The sequence below is a fragment of the Phoenix dactylifera genome, chromosome 5 (genome assembly GCF_051530095.1).
Source record: "Phoenix dactylifera cultivar Ajwa chromosome 5, Ajwa_hap1_PhDact_Kaust_v1.1, whole genome shotgun sequence".
Taxonomy (NCBI): domain Eukaryota; kingdom Viridiplantae; phylum Streptophyta; class Magnoliopsida; order Arecales; family Arecaceae; genus Phoenix; species Phoenix dactylifera.
Window position 1 is genome coordinate 21,632,378 of NC_143194.1, and position 17,234 is coordinate 21,649,611.

The 17,234-nt window shown below is 39.7% G+C and overlaps 2 protein-coding genes across 2 annotated transcripts; both read left to right on the forward strand.

The window, feature by feature from the left end:
* Positions 1-2,767: 2,767 nt before the first annotated feature.
* Positions 2,768-3,783, forward strand: LOC103711252 (uncharacterized). Its single transcript, XM_008797329.6, has 2 exons — positions 2,768-3,095; positions 3,250-3,783. The coding sequence occupies exons 1-2, from the start codon at positions 2,886-2,888 to the stop codon at positions 3,637-3,639; spliced, it is 600 nt and encodes a 199-aa protein (XP_008795551.4). The 5' UTR covers positions 2,768-2,885; the 3' UTR covers positions 3,640-3,783.
* Positions 3,784-8,490: 4,707 nt separating this feature from the next.
* LOC103711250 (putative mitochondrial adenine nucleotide transporter BTL3) lies at positions 8,491-14,143 on the forward strand. Its single transcript, XM_008797328.6, has 4 exons — positions 8,491-9,331; positions 12,511-12,814; positions 13,120-13,590; positions 13,686-14,143. The coding sequence occupies exons 1-4, from the start codon at positions 8,853-8,855 to the stop codon at positions 13,752-13,754; spliced, it is 1,323 nt and encodes a 440-aa protein (XP_008795550.3). The 5' UTR covers positions 8,491-8,852; the 3' UTR covers positions 13,755-14,143.
* Positions 14,144-17,234: the final 3,091 nt, after the last annotated feature.

Consider the following 17,234-nt stretch of genomic DNA (forward strand, 5'->3'; position numbering starts at 1 on the left):
TAACGTCCAGAGGGCACCAAGATGAGAGAGAGAGAGAGAGAGAGAGAGAGAGAGAGGTGGTGGGTGTTGGCATTTAACAGAGACCGGTGGTGAGGAGAGGGGGAGTGATGACTGTTGAGGAAGAGGAAGGCTCTCTCTTGAAGCCAGCATTAAAGGAGGAATTCAAGGAGAGTTAATGGCGGCAGGTGGACTCGAACGCATGACCTATGACCGTCTTCTTCCAGCTTTTAATGTCGAGGAGCTTGCCTCCGGCTCTGGCCGTGGATGCTCTTCTAAAACCTAGCTCCGGTGCTGCGCAGTTCCGGATATACCCTTCATTTTTAGGTGGTAGGCTCGAGAAGTGTTTGTTTAAGTGTCGCTTCCGAGGGTCTACGGGCCATCCTACCATTTTTTGGTGTTTACTCGAACTTTCCCTGCCTCCATTCTAGAATGTGGCACTTACCTGAAGACTACTAGCTGGGCACTTGTTTCTGGAATAGGAATGTGGTTATGCCACAAAATTATTTTTATGTTTTGTTTGACTATGATTAATTTGTAGTGAAAAATATTTTTGATCAAGGATGTATCCGTTCATAAAGAAGAAAAGATATGCATGATGATTTTATGCCTATAATAGCTTTTTCTTAGAATATTATATAGCTTCACATAAGCTAGTTTCGGTAGCGCGGGTATTTTTTATCCGTATCTTGTCTTTAAAAATATTTGACTTGCGCAAGGTTTACTCGAGATCTTGCAACGTATTTCTTCTCAAAACAACCAATATCAAAGTATGTTATTGATACGTCCCACGATCGACAACAATTTATATGGAAGACTGACTAATCAAAATCCTTCAGAAAGCCTCCAATCTGGCGATCAGGATCCACCACGTGGCAGGCTTAAGAAGTGTGCGTGTAAGCCTTTGAATTTCAAAATCCCCTCACAATTGGCAGCACCTCAGCCACGATCGTAAGTGATTTTCTTAAACCGCACCTACGAAATGTAATGCACGTGCGAAATGACCGCACGCAATCCTTGAAACGTGCAATAGCGTGCCAAGCACGACCAATCTACGTGCCTAAATACTACGACGACAGACGCTGGCCTTCGCCTATATAATCTGCTCATAGAAGAACCTTCTAGGTAAGTGCTTTAGAGCTCTAGCTAACCATTGTGCTGTCGCTCTCTAAACCTCTACTATTTTTTGAGAGTTATTCTGACTTAGGTATTAGAGGGTTCATTGCCAGACATTCTCCAGCAAGAGAACTTTTTCGTCTTTGTTGTTTCAAGTTGAACTTGATGATAGATCAGAATCCTAGACGCAACCTTAACCTCTCAGCACGGTTTCAGATGCATCACCGTGCTGCACAATCCAAGCAGCTAACCATTGAGCCCTCCAACAATCTTTCCCACTCGGTGTGTCGGTTAGACCGAGTCTCAATGGTAAGAAGTAGGATCTTCAGGTAGGGCTACTGCCAATGATAGTTCTTAGAATTAGAATGGATAAACACTCGAAATCTTGTATGGCTGAAAATTTCAATCATTTTTACCAATTGTTCAAATTAATTTGCTAGATTTTATATTTTGCTCTTATCCGTTCAGTCTAGTTTGCAAATGGATACCATTAGTGGCATTCACGGAGGTTTTGACTAACATAAATTGAATTTATTTCATATTTAAATTAATTTTAGTTAATAGGTATAGATTATGTCTATCTAGATTCAAATCAACAAATTCTTTAGATGATTCAAAATCAAGTTCAATTCCATTACATTCATGGTGTTGGCCTACCTAAGCCACGCCTAGTTCAATTGAACCGAAATTTGGTCCAATCAAATAATTTGGTATAGATTTTTAACATTGACCTCCTCTCTCTCTCTCTCTCTCTCTCTCTCTCTCTCTCTCTCTCTCTCTCTCTCTCTCTTTGCGTGTGTGTATATCCATCCATGCATGCATTCTCTCTGTATATCCAATCCATCCATGCATGCATCCATCTCTCACATGATTGCCTGAGAAAAGATATTTATAGGAAAAAACAAAGCCATCACAATCGTTCATCAGAAAATCAAATATAAAATGCATCCTAGAAAATCCCTCCTCTTGCGTCAGCCATATCTAATAGGTAAGGTGAGAGGGTTGAATTGAGGGGGAAAAACAAGACTTAAGGCAATCAATGGCATGAGCATTAATTTTACGTTAATTAGATGGGGCAATTGGGAAATCTGCCCTCAGGAATTTAAGGAGGGGGTTTATTAGAAGGAGAAGGGGAGGGTGTCTATTTATTTCACGGGGCGTGCTTCTCATAAATTAGGGTTTAAAGGGGATGTTGGGGTGCTTTAAAGTTGGGTTCTTTAGGCGATGCGAATGTGGAAGTTGGAGTTAATGGAAGCGCCATAGCATTCAATCCACTCACAACCGTATACCCTTCTCCTTTATTTAGTGTCACCTTCTAATTTGTGCACCCTCTCTCACCCCCTCCTCCCTCTCGCTCAAAGAGGCTCAATATCCCCCTCTGATTTAATCAAATGGCTCTGCTTAAGTGGGAATTGTCACTCCCCTCTTTTTTTGGGTGCCTGTGGTTTGCGACATGTGATACGATGGGAAACTAGAAAGTCCCTGCATCCATTGAGAACCATGTGAAGGGATAGCGAAAGGGGTGGTGACTGGATCCTAGAGGTGTGAAGGAAGGGGTTGTGGGCCCGTCCCTGTGTTCTTTATGGCTTTCTCTATTGGATACTTGCTTGCAGTTCTCTGTTCTTAAATGGGCCTCCTAATATAGTCTATAAAAGCAGTCCAATATCCACCACCACATACACAAACAGAGAAGGTAGAAGGTTACATACAACGGAAGAGAGAGACAGAGAGAGTTTGGAAGAGGAAGTGCTCGGTTCTTTTGATCAGAAACCATGGTGTCCTTGCAAGCAGCCCTCTCTTCAGAGGAAAAGGAATACTCCAACCTGGAGAACCCGCTATCGATGAAAAGGAAGAGGGAATACAGTGAAGAGAGCGACGACAACTTCTTCGCAAAGGAGCTCAAGTCGTCGAAAGCCGAGGACGTCGATCTCCATCTCGACTCTCCCTTGCCCTTGGAATGGGAACGATGCCTTGATATCAAGGTACTGTAGATCGATAATTCTATCTTCCAACATACAGCTCTTAACAGCAGAATTCAATTAGAAGATTCTAACTTCAGTGCAAATCCATTATTCTTGTTCGACTTTATAGCATAGGATAACGTGCTTGGGATAAAGTAGTATTTTGTCATTGCAGTCAGGCCAGATTCACTTCTATAACACCAGGACACACAGGAGGACCTATAGAGATCCTAGAGAGAGCACAGAGCCACCAGCTTCATGTCCAAGCCTAGACCTCGAGCTCAACCTCACGTTTGAGCCCCCAAGAAGCCACATCAGTGGAGAAGAGCGAATCAAACAGGGCTGCAATTCCAGGGATAATTCCGGCAGCTTGTCGAGGTCCTTGACGTCCCTCGAGACAGAGCAGCAGGAGATGGTGGCTGCGGTGTGCATGCGGTGCCACATGTTGGTCATGATGTCCAAGGCCACCCCATCATGCCCGAATTGCAAGTTTGTGCACCCACCAAGTTATAGTTCATCGAGGTCGCTTAAGCCAGGGTTTAAGCTTCTATGCTGCAAGGATTAAGGATTAAGATAGAGAATTCATGGCCTTTATCTAAATAGGAAAAAGGAAAGACATGAAACTAGGAGCATAAAGAAATGTAAAGAGTGGGGGCTTCCTAGGGTGATGTAAATATACAAATAGAAATGTGTTTGGTAGTGGTAAGCTTAGATATCAAGTATTGTCTGTGTAATAGATTCACCTTCCACTTTTAGGTAACAGATGGTTGATGCTGAAAACAATGTCTACTTAAGGTTTTTATTCTGACATAAAGGTGCAAATTTGGTTGTTATAAATGCTTTTTTACTGGTAGAATATGGTTGGTTTCCCTTGTTCTTTCCAATAGCTTTTTTTTTTTCCCATAAGAGTAAGCCTTCATTTTGGATATCTGAATGCAAGTCGGCTTGCTGCGCGATGAATCTGAGCTCTATCAGCAGTGTACTAAGTTGTACCACTATTTTTAAGCTCACTTTCATTCATGGGGGTTGTGGCAACCCCATTTTCTTTTATTAAAGGGTGCCACAATTTTTAATTGGGTCAGGTCTCAGTCCAAAATTAGGATCTGAATAAGAAACCAGATCGGGTCGGAGTCACTCAAGATCTGATCCGACCTGACCCATTTGCACCTGCATGTAGGAGTAATGAGTTCTCAATCTTTTAGGTGAGGTAGAGCAGTCCAATTAATGCTGCTTAGTTTGGATGGTATCATTATGATGTAGTCAGTGTTTCTAATTATGGCATCTCAACTGACTTGCTGTTTTTCTGATGTTGTAGCCAAGATACATAACTTATATGAACTTCTTCATTTCCATAAGACTAGTAAAAATAATGCAAGAAAGTTTCAGCGTGAAATTAAGAAAGATAAATTATTGCAGTAACTTGCAAATCAGATGTTAGATCTTAATGATGTTGAGCGGGGCAACATTTGGAAATTATTGATATGTAACTATGGGTAATCCATTTTAGAAGTGAATTGACCAAACATGGAGATTTAGAAAACCATTGTGATTAAAGTTGATGCCTTCACGTGAATGACTAAGTCATCTAACTTGGGCGGAAAGATGGAATGCATGTGAGATCATTAACAAAGTGTGCTCGTGGCTCCTCTAAAACCACTGCTACTGATTGTGTTATCCAAGCTACCGGTGTTCGTCCAAAAATGATAAGCATGACTCTATCTAATGCAATTAAAATATTGGGGTGAAACACGTACCGAGAGGCGAACGGACTGCGAAATGAATGACCTCCTTTATGGCTGATAGCTCTGGCAGAGTACTCTGGACTACTGAGACACAAATGCTTAGAGCTTTTAGGGATATGTTGTGTTTTGATTTTCTTGGATGTATTCACACTATAGTATGAAACGCCTTAGGGATTGTCTTCCAGAAATAATCTTTAGATGAGCTATAATCTACTCTCAAATTGGCATAGTTAAAAGGTGGATAGGATTTTGCTCGTCATGGATGTCATGTAGGTGGAAGCAAGAAATGCAAGGCTGGTGGCAGAACCTGGTAGAATTTAGACCTGTATGCAAATCAGTTTATACTCTTGATAAGCACCTCTTGATTTTGAAGTTGGTCAAGAGACAGGATACACTTGCAAGTTGCTTGAGTTGCCATGATCATGGTTTCCTAGGAAACTAATTGGACTTGTCTCAAGATTACCGAGAAAAGATCAGGTTGGTTATTTGTGGCCATAAGAGAAAGCCTAAGGTGAGTTGTAGTCTTGCATAGCCCTTAAGAAAATAAAACCTCTCAAAAAGAGAGAGAAAGAAACACCACTAAAGGACTGTTGTTTCCAATTACAATGAAAATGATGGTTTAATGTCAGACTAAATTATGCAAGAGGATGCTGCTACATGTGCATAAGCATCTCACTAGAATGAGTGTGAACTCCCTTTTATAGCGCTATATATATATATATATATACCAGGTTAGTGGTTAATTAACGGCGAAAATGCTACTTTTACCGCCCCTTGGTTTCGAAACAAAAATCATAAATCGAACATGTTTCTGAAAGGTTTTAAGGAAGATGAACCATTGCCATGTACACACAAGTTTTTATAAAAAACTATTATTTAAAAGCAGAAGTCATATGCAATAAATGGTATTATTAGATGAATGATGAAACTATCAAATAGAGGGTACCATTCCCATTATAAACTGATTATTTTCATTAGTAATACTATAAGGCTCCACAAAGTATAGAAGAATAATACTATTTCTAGGTGACAAGGAGAGGTTGGTGCAATTTAACCACAATGAATCGGTCACTCAATTCATTATCAGATTGGCAAGTTAGCAATTCTGAGCTTTCGAGCACTGAGAATATTTTTTAGTATGACTAACTATTATAATACATAGCAACATAGTATAGAAAAGTTATGTATACAACTTCTTAGAAGAACTTGAAAGTATTGTTTTCTCAAAAATTTAAAAATTATTATGATGGCTGTAACGATCAGTAACAACTGATATATGAGATAAAAACACTCAAAAACTTTACGGTCTATTTTTGGAGCTAAAAGTGAAAAAAAGTGAAAACAATAAAAACTAAGACGCGGGAACCGAAAGGTTTTAAAACAGGGTCGAACCTCGCTAGCGGCGTCCTTGGAGAAAGAGAGAGCAGAGAGGCGCGAGATGGGGAAGAAGGACGGCGAACCAGAGCTTAGTTTTAAGCTCCAGACCGCGATCCAATGCGCGAGGGTCGCTTCCATGCTCGCCGAGCTCCGATCGTCCCCCCGCCAGATCGTCGGACCGCCTCCGGCGGCGGCGGCGGATCGTCCGGTGATTCCCCGAACCCCCTTGGGTTCCCCCTTTTCTCCTCTTTTCTAGTGTTTCTTTGCGCTCTTTTGGAACCACCCAATATTTTTATCAGGAGAGTGAGGATCTGTGGAGATACGCGGCGGATCTGAGGACGGAGCTGGTCCTGGAGCGTGCGAGGAGGCGGCGATTGGAGCGCTTCGTTGGGAAGGAGGTAATGCTTCATGCTGGACTTCTGGCGATGATGTTGTGCTTCTCTTTGTTTCTTGTTTTGATCTGGATGGAGCTGATATAGAGATTTCAGTTAGGGTTTTGATGAGGGGCTATTCTGCTTCTTCTTGCTCTTGAGCTTGATTTGAACTGTCTACCGTGAGAAAAAATGTGAAATTGATGGAAAAGGGAGAAGAATTGTCTGGGATGATTGGAAAAGAGAGATTTTGGTTCTTATAAAAGATTAAAAGATGGAACGAATATTGGTTAGCTTGTAAAGGTTTTAAAGATTAAAAGCAATTTTTTGGCCTCAAATCTGCATTATTTTCTTTCCGAGGGCTTTGAGTTGGTTTTCTTGGTCCCTGTATATGTTAGATCTGATTGTTTCCGATTTTTTTTTTTTTTCATGCCTTCCCAAAGCCATGCAAGCGGTTTCTAGATGTTAATAAGGGTGAGATAAAAATGCAAAGCAATTAGCCTCCAACTTCTGGTGTAGTTAGGGTAGTCTTCCAATTTCTTATCTCAGATTCCTCTCTGAGAAGTGTTGTGTTGCTCAAAAAGAATTTCCCGATTCCTGTTTGGAAACTGGATGTAAGAAAAGATGAAACTCTTCTAATCACCCATTCTTTCAAACATCACTAACTACTCCTATACCAACGTATCTTGGACGTCTCTTCTTTTATCTGATAAGCCAGGAATGGCAGGCAAACAGAATATGAAACCTGCTTTTCTCTTTGCTTTACCATCGGCTAGCACTAATTCAACAACTTGAGATTTTTTTTTTTGTTATTGGCTAGAAGATTTGATGCTGCAATCTGTTTTCATGGCCAATCTCAATTGTTTATATCAGGATTAGCTCTGCAGGATTTTGCAATGTCTGAAAATTTTGTGCATACAGATGGAAATGGAATTTCTTAACTAGGGTTCCTGGTAGAGAAGAAGGTTGTATTAAATAACCACAAAGTTGCAGCTAAATTTTCATGAAATTTTGTTTGTCACTAATAGGAATACTTCTTCCCATTTATTCTTCCCACCACTCTTTTTCCAAAGCCCAAATAAACCTATCCACCGGGGATTAACAACGCATAGATGCTCCTCAACTTATTTGTCAAATTACTTTTATATCACGGTTCGTGTTGAAAAAACCTTCTATATCATGCATTATATACATCTATAGAATTATTTTTTTTTTCCAAAGAACTTTTTCAATTGCAAGATTCCTTGTAATTCAAACTGCGATCAATTTCAATTACAAATATTGAGACTTTTTGGCATTTGAACTGCAACTTGTAATTGTAATTCGAGGCATCCGAACATTTTTGCCCAACGAATAATCCCTCAATAAAATGTTCTATCAAAAAAGACTTTCTAGATAATGCTAGGATCCTCTCCGGTTTGGATTGAACAAGGGAGGGCCAGTTTAGATTGAATTGGGAAAGGCCAGTCCTCCAATTATGGTTGCCTATGATCAATCATAAAATATAAGTGGATTAGCTCAATCCATGATGTTGGTACAATTTATGGTGGGGTTTTGTAATAAAGCACCAACCTCTTACTAACACAAGGTAATAGAGACAATGTTGTCATATAAATTAGCATTCAGGAATGTAAATGATTATGACTCTAGAGAAATAAGATTAGTTAAAAAAAACTTAATTAATTATTTGCTTATATCTAGCAGGATTGGGCTTTGAAACACCTAACAAGTTGGTTAAAGATATTTAAACATATATCATTATAACACTTTTTCTCGAAGAAAACTTTACTTAAAAAAATAAGCAACAATTTTATCACAAATAAAACGTGCCCCTCTCACTAATTGCCGGATAAGTATGTACTTCGCACGTGTACCGCACGTGCCCAACCACCAAACAGTCAAACACCGTGGCCATTAGTGAATCCAGACCAATTACCACGGCACTCCGCCACATCCCTGCGCACGTTAGCGCCCGCCGGCAGCCCGGTTGCTTGTCTCAGACGCCGAAAGCCATAATCACATACACAAGGTGGGCGATGGAAGCTATGCGGCATCCTCGCCACTATCAAAGAACAATACATTCCCGATAGAGAAATAAAGAATTGAGAATATGTGCCACATTCCCTTGTCCTCTCCCCCCAAACTCCCCTCCCTCCTATTCTATGCCTCCCGACTCCTCCCTCCGCTCCAAAAACCCTAACCCTATAAACGCTCTCCTGCTCCGACTCCAACCCCCTCCCTTCTTTCATCGATCTTAGCTTTCTTGTCTCTTCGATCCCGCCTTCGCGATGCCGCCGCTGGAGGTCTGGTTCCGGGACGCCCTAATCCCCTCTTGGATCCCCTTTTCCGCCGAGGACCCCGCAGTCTTCGTCGTGGGAGGTCTCTTCCTCGACTCCTCCGTCCCCAACTCCATCGTCTCCTCGATCTCGGTCGCGAATCCGGCGGCCTCGGTCGTTAGCTTGGTGGCTTCTCGCCGGAGGGAGTTCGTTCTGGGGGTGTGCCGGCGTGGGAGGGTGGGTGGGGGCCAGTTCTTGTCGGTGAGCTTGTCGGTCAAGGGAGGAGAGGGGCTCGTGCGGGAGTCGGAGGGGTTTTTGGGGCAGAATGGGGTGGGGAGTTCGGAGGAGCAGGCATTGGAGGGGAAGGAGGTGGATGAGGTGGTGCTAAAGGAGGTGGAGAAAAAGGAGGTTAGAACGCAGGGGGCCGGAGCTGGCGCCATGAACACCACCAAGCATCTGTGGGCGGGGGCTGTGGCCGCAATGGTTTCGAGGTATGGGATAGCTGTTTGGTGGTTTTTATCATTACTTATCCTGTTATAGCTATTATTGGATGCTGAGTAATGTTTTCCATTATTTAGCTTGGATGACATAAAGAAATTCTGTAGTTTGCTGCACATTTATTTTTAATATGTCAGCATTTGTTCCTAAAAAAGAATTGCATTTTGTGTTTGTTGATGGCTGCAATGTCGCAGTTGCATTTCGCATCGTATTTAGATAATTCATGTTTTCCTGATGATCAAAAGAGTCTGTCTTTAGTCAGTCTTGCTTCTAGTAGTATTAACCTAGTGGACATTTGCATCTTTTGAGCATTTACCTTTTTCGATTGCAAGTCTGAGGTTTTGTATGAATGGTCTAAGGAGGGGTTTCTTCGAGGAGGAATGAAAAGGTTGGAGTACTATAGGATCCTTCCAATGTACAATTAAACTATAAGAGTTCTACTACTTTCTAAGAATTGTAACCTGAGAATCTGTAGCAGATGTGTCATGTTCTGCTGTTGGCATTGTAAATTAGGCTTTTTATATTAAAGAAGTTTTGACGTACTTGCATCAAGAATTGATAAACCTAATTGACAAGTATGTCATGGTCTGTGCAAGTTCATATTAGTGATTGTGTAGCACATAAGAATTTTTAGTCACTATAAAAGGATTAAGAGTATTCAGGTGAGCATCCCTGGTCTCTTTGATCCTTGGTATTTCAGTGCTTGTAATATGGCTGATAGTTCAATTTTCTTCTTATATTTTGTATACAAATACATTGGAGGAAATTGTCTCTTGGATGCAAGTTATTTTTTGTTTCTCTGTGAATTCTTGCTGCATATATTGTTTCTCATAACTACCTTTCAGGTATTAGTTTAATTAATACAAAAGGATTCCATTATGAATATTAGCTATTGCAATAAATACCCAACTTTTTACTATTCTTTCTGATCCTCTCTATCCTTCCATCTTTTTTCTCTTTTGAGTTCCATGACTCCATATTGCCAACTATCTGGTGGTAGCTACTTTATTCCTTCATCCTCTTACTGATATGGTTTATTAGAAACAACAGGATTGAGAAGTACAAATGCAACAATCTCCCTTTTCAACCCTTGTGCGTTTCTTACTTAGCTCAAGTTAAGGAAGTATTTAAAAAGCAAAGCCATTTGACTTCTAAGTTTCTGTTGTCCAGACAGCTATCAAATTGCCATCTTGAAAATGACTTGGATTTCATTGCATATAATTTTGTATATGCAATCTTATTCAATAGGACAAACCCAAATGGTGCATTATTTCACTCCAGAGGAGTTGTGTCAATAACACCGAATATTGAGGAAGCTTATGTCCCGACAGTTTTCATCGAGTTCTTAGTTTGTTAGAAGGAATGGTTTAAATGATGGGTTGCTGTTTTACTAGAGTTATGTGAAGCATTGGGAGAACAAATATATCTTAATACACATTCAAGGAAAAGAAAGGCACATTTTGTTACTTTTGTAAGAAGTAGCGCACACAAAATGACTTGCAAAAAATGGTACCAATAGGTTGAGTTGGTAAAGTTGCTAGGAGTTGGAAGCCAGTGAATTAAGTTGATCTCACCTTTGCCCCGATTTCAGTTGGTTTTCTTCCATCCTATTCCTCAAAAAAAAAAAAAGAAGTTAGTTGTAGAAGAAGAATTGTTTACCAAATTCTAGTAGATTGACAAAAATCAACAATGAATACAAGAGTCAAAATCTCAAGGGGTAAAGAAATCTAACCTTTCTACTTTATCTTTGTTTTTGAGAAAAAGAATTGCTAAGTGATTAAAAATGGTAAAAGAAAGCAAGATCTATGGGGCCGTTCTTCCTAATTTTTAAGTAGAGTCCTTTGAATTTTTCCACTAGTTATGTTGGTATACTTTTCTGTTAAAAGTAATTCATTTGGCTTCAGTACAATTTAGTTTCTACTCTAAACTTTCTGAACTATACAGATTATGACACTAGATAATTCAAAATACAATAAAATGATATGAAATAAATTGCTTGTGTCTTTTTTTTTCTCATTTTCTTTTTTCTGGATTTTATTCTGACTTTTTTGACTGAAATTCTGAATGAGTAAAATCTTTGTAGCCGGAATTTTCCACCTAGGGTAATGTTTCTGTTTCAGAATCTTCCTAGAATCTTGAACCTGCACCTGCTTCCTAAACACTTACTTGCTAAAAGTGTTCCTAAAATATATGCTTCCATGCACCTGCACCAGCACATACTCCTGCATCTGCTTCTGGTTCTGGCAGTGGCAACTGAGTGAAACCGCTGAAAACTGCCCAAACAGAAACTTTATGCAGGGGAATTGAAAACAAAACCAAATTTCAAAAACTTGATTGTGATGATTTTGGTAGATGTATAGCATGTATTAAAGTTTAACAAGAAGTCATCTCCTCAATCTGTTGGATATTTTATTGGATGTGATACCATATTATTTTTAGAGTCATGAAGATCATTAGTGATCCAGTTGTTTCAGAGAGAGAACAATGAATCCTTGTATGTGCTTTGAGTGAGCACAATGATAGGCAGAGCTACGATAGTTACATGTTTTTCAGTCATTAAGACTCAAAATATTTGTAGTAGATGAACTTTGGTCCTGTATGCGAAATCTCTAGAGCTATACAGGCAAATACTTGCTCCCATGTCTCAGGTTCTTAGATGTTTGTTTAGGCTTGTAAATATATGACATTTTCTACATTTATTTGATCATTTTAGTGAAACAACTTCATGATATTTTCTGATACCAATTCTCCAAAATACTGTTTGCATGTGATTCCCTCATTTTTTAACAGAATTCCTCTAGTTAGAAAAATTGCAATTTTCATGAACTAACTGTTAAATGTTTAGCTGGGCATTGAGTGAATCAATTTTGTAGGTTGCATATTTGTTTCATGTAAATTTAGAAATTTTTTTGAACCCTATGTTCTGGATATTTTTTAGACTCTGTAACATGTTAGCAAGTTTTCTGTTCCATATATAAATTTTCCATGGGATTGAGCTTTTGACGCGGTTATTACATAATGTATCTATTATTTAGTTGTGGAACCGAATCACTTACTTCTTGAAGGAATTTCTGCTCTGTCCTATGTGTTAATGATATTAAAACCAAGACATCTTTTTGGTTGATGTCACCATTATATTATCTTTCCTGAACATGTTGTTCTGGTGTATCAGAACCTTTGTTGCTCCTCTTGAAAGACTAAAGTTGGAGTATATAGTTCGTGGTGAACAGATGAATTTATTTGCACTTGTCCATAAAATTGCAACCACACAAGGTCTGAAAGGCTTCTGGAGAGGCAATTTTGTCAACATTCTTCGTACTGCTCCATTTAAGGCAGTAAATTTCTATGCATATGATACATATAGGAAACAACTTCTCAAAATGTCTGGAAATGAAGAAACAACAAATTTCGAAAGGTTCCTTGCAGGCGCTGCAGCTGGCATTACTGCTACAATACTATGTCTGCCAATGGACACGGTATGTTTCATTTGGTTGTATTTACCTAGTCAGGATTGTGGATTAACTGTTGCACTTTGTTCCCAATTTTGGACAAGAAGTAACCAGGTTATTAGTAGAAAATTGCCCTGGTTGTTATTTGTTAGATAGCATTAGCTAAATAATATTGGGGATAATCTCATGAAGCAGCGCAATCTGAAACTTGCTAGTCTCTTCTGAGAACAATATCATTACCATTGGTTTAAGAGGTAGCATGTTCTTTCTGCGATTCCCTTTTCTTTTGCCCCTCTTAAATGTGTCTATTTACATAAAGTTTACAATTCCAGATCCGTACAAAGATGGTAGCACCTGGAGGGGAAGCTTTAGGCGGTGTTATTGGTGTCTTCCAGCACATGGTGCAAACTGAAGGGTTCTTTTCTCTTTACAAGGGATTGGTACCTTCTCTTATGAGCATGGCCCCTTCTGGTGCAGTTTTCTATGGTGTTTACGATATATTGAAGTCATCTTATCTTCATTCACCTGAAGGAAAGATGCGGATATCTCTGATGAAGCAACATCAAGGTGAAGATGTGAATGCCTTGGATCAACTAGAGCTGGGTCCCCTGAGGACTTTACTGTATGGGGCCATTGCTGGTGCTTGTGCTGAGGCTGCTACATATCCTTTTGAGGTGGTCAGGCGACAGCTGCAATTGCAGGTTCAGGCAACAAAACTAAATGCATTTGCTACGGCTGCAAAAATAGTTGAGCAAGGGGGCATCCCTGCACTGTACGCTGGCCTGATTCCCAGCTTGTTACAGGTATTTATACTGATTCATTTGTTTTCTATCATCTCTATATAAATTTTCAGTTGATAGTTTCTAGGTTTTCAACTAATCTCCTCTTCTCCTTTCAGGTATTGCCCTCTGCTTCCATTAGTTACTTTGTATACGAGTTCATGAAGATAGTTCTGAAAGTAGAATGAGCACCGGCTAATTGCCCTCCACAGATAAAGCGTTTTGGAGTTGCTCTAGCTGGTGTAGTTTGAGCAGCTAATTGTTTACCGAAGACTGTTTCCTTCCTCTGTGGGGATTTATTTGAATAAACATTTATGAAATCGTCAGCACTACTCCATTGCCTTTGTGAATTTTAATGTCAGAGGAATATGGTGGAGTCACTACTGCACGATTACATTCTTGCACCTGCACATACATTTATTAGTGAGGACAGTCCTGGCCCCCTAATTCTTCGCTCTTTATTAAGCTAGTTTTGTTAATGGATGTCAGCAAGAATGCTCAGCTGATGCACAGGACAATTAATGTAAAACATTAAGTTTGGATGCATATTTCACAAAGACCATTTTCATATTTTACATATATTGCGCAATTTGTTCCCTGCCATCACAGCCTCCAATACTTTCTCGAGGCCAACTATCTCGGAAGCATGAGTTTCAAGAAAGATATTCTCTAATTGCTCCAAATGCGCGAGCAAGTGGTCAAACCGTACCCACCTGATGGCCTGGCCTGTTGAAGTGTAGACGGCTTCATTGAGTTGCCATTCAGACAGCCCATGGCTAAGAATCTGGGGGATCTTATCAGTCCATTAAGATTTTTCTGGTCACCATGTTGGTATGCTATGCAACTTTTAGAAGCTCTTATCAGTCCATTAAGATTTTTCTGGTCACCATGTTGGTATGCTCTGCAACTTTTAGTAGATCTTATCAGTCCATTAAGATTTTTCTGGTCACCATGTTGGTATGCTCTGCAACTTTTAGTATATCTCATCAGTCCATTAAGATTTTTCTGGTCACCATGTTGGTATGCTATATAACTTTTGGAAGATGATTTATATTATACCAGCTCATTCCTTAGTGGTGAAAGTCTCTTTCAAGAATGCAATATCTCCTCAAAATCTCTTTTTTAGGGATCGGATCCTCTATGGTCATTTTGCACTGCAAAAAGTTAGCGCAACCATGGATGAGTGCCACCGCATGGATACTTAATCCAACGGCTCCTATATCTGCCGGTAACCTGACGAGCGGTGATTCAATCGAAAAAAAAAAGTTCCTGATGAGCAACGAGGATTCCTTGAAAATAACAGTTACAGAAGGGTCTCCTCTTCCCCGAGACAGTTCCATTCTCGTGGCGCCCTCATCTATTTTTTTCTTTTTATTTTTTGCAAAAACTTGAATCATAGCCAAATCCAGCACCTCGGGTTCTTACATTTTGCTAGAAAATAAACATGTGAAAAGAGAGCAAAATTTTTCATGGAATTGTAAAGATTTTCCTCTTTTATTAGTTTTCTATTCGTCAGTTCCTTAGATCTTGGTTGTTTTGGTAGAGGAGACGGAGAGGGAAATAGAATGGATTTTTTTGAGGAATGAGAGCTCTTTGAGGGATTTCCTGCAATGATATTTCGGCAGCAGCTGTTTGCATGAGTAGCTGGACTGCTGGAGTGGAGTCTCTATCTCTACCTGCTACTCTCAGAACTTTTCATCTAATTTGTTCTATTTCCATGAGCTGAACTCTAGGATAAAACCGGCAGGTTTGAGAACGGAATTTCCTTTCCTTTTACTTCCCCAAGAATCTTGGAGGAAGAGTTGCGTTGTATCTTTCGTGCCAAAGAAGGATTCATCTTCCTTCGCATGAACCTGCCATTGGATCACTCATTGGTCGCTTTGTAGAGTCTAGAAGATTATCTTTTTTTCATGCAAATGATACAACCTCTACCTGATAGAAGGAAGAGAGTACGTCAAGGATACGAGAAAACTGAATCCATCCCGTCCTACCTCTATCTCTCAAACTTTCCTTCTATTACATTTCACAACTAATCCTAACTATTGCTAGAATGTTAAATATGAGAAGGCGCTCATTCACAATTGCACTGCCCTATGCTTTTTATGCACTGTAGAGGAATCGAACCCCCTTGTTTTATAATGATATATGGATTTATTCTATGGACAACTTTGCTGGAGAATTTCATACAGAACTATATATGTATTTGATTGGTGCAGGGCCCGTTTCATGAAAACAGTGCAATTAGCTGTAGAATTTTTTGACTGCAGCCATTCCGTCACTTCAAATTGGATGCTTTGTTTCGCAATAGAATCATAGTTGTTGCAGAAATGAAAATAAACAATTGAGACATGGTGGCATCTGTGGAAGTCTTCTCAATTGGACTCGGGTTATATCTTTAGTGCAAAAAAAGGATTCACCTTCTTTTGTGTGGATCGCCTATTGCATGCTTTGAGATTTTTGCAGGTGGATGAATGTTAGAGTTCCAAGTGTTTTGAGATCTATGTAATAGGTGATCCAATAGTGGATTCACGCAAAAAAAAAAAAAAAAAAAAAAAAAAAGAATCATTCTTTTGTGCTAAAGATACAACCCAAGTCCATCTCAACCTTGGAGGAGAACAAATCTGCCAACATAACTATGAAGGGTCAACTGAGTTGTGCTTGTTTTTCCTAACTATCAAATAGTCATCCCTCCAAGAAAAAATGAAATATCATATAAAGGAGTAGCAATTAGGACAGATCAAGCTAGATACAAATAGGCTCGGATATAAATATATATAGATCAGAAATCTGTCAACCCAAATGCAACATCTTCATTAAATGGGTCAAAAATTCACACCAAAGCCTAACTATTTTATTAAATAGATAACTCAATCTAATCTCTAATGAGTTGAATCAAGGTAAACATTGCCATCCCTAGTTAGATAGCGACCTCTACACCTAATCTCCTAAAAATGATTACTATATTCTACTCCTTTTGGTAGACACTATATGAAAAATGCTATCCAATATTGTGTTATGCCATGTTTTTCTTGAACTAAAATGAGGCTTGATGAATGGTATTCTCAACTGCCACACAAAATGGCAGACCGATCGGGACGTCTGGCAATGAATAGCAAATTTTTTTTTTCAAGGCCCACGTCTTGTTTTTTGTTTTATTATTTTTTTTTGTCTTTCTTGGGTATAAGAAGGCTTATGTTTTGTTAGAAGGCTGCACGTACTGTGGATCCTAAGTCCACAAAGAATATCATAATCCATAAAACTCCCGTAAACAAGTCAAAGACTCCGTTTAGAGACCGGCACCCATTAGTCCATTACTCATGCGGTAGGCTGTGGGCAATGTGGGAAGGAAGGCAATAGAAATGCGATAACGATGTTGGGATGAAGGAAAACTCTTGCCCTCCACTTCCGGGATCCCTTAATTTCGGGGATAACATAAACCAAACAAGAAATATCATCCCAGAAATTTAGGAATAGTGTATCCATTTCTCTTACGGAAGGCAGTTTATCACGGCGTACATTTATCGGCCGCCTGTCCCAGTCTTTTGGATGGACGGCGATGCGCCTTGACCATAACAACCTTATCCTCACCGCTGGTTACCGCATCCAATCGGATGAAAGACGGCAGGGCGCTATTGGATGCTCTCGGTCTCGGTCAACAGCTGCCCGTC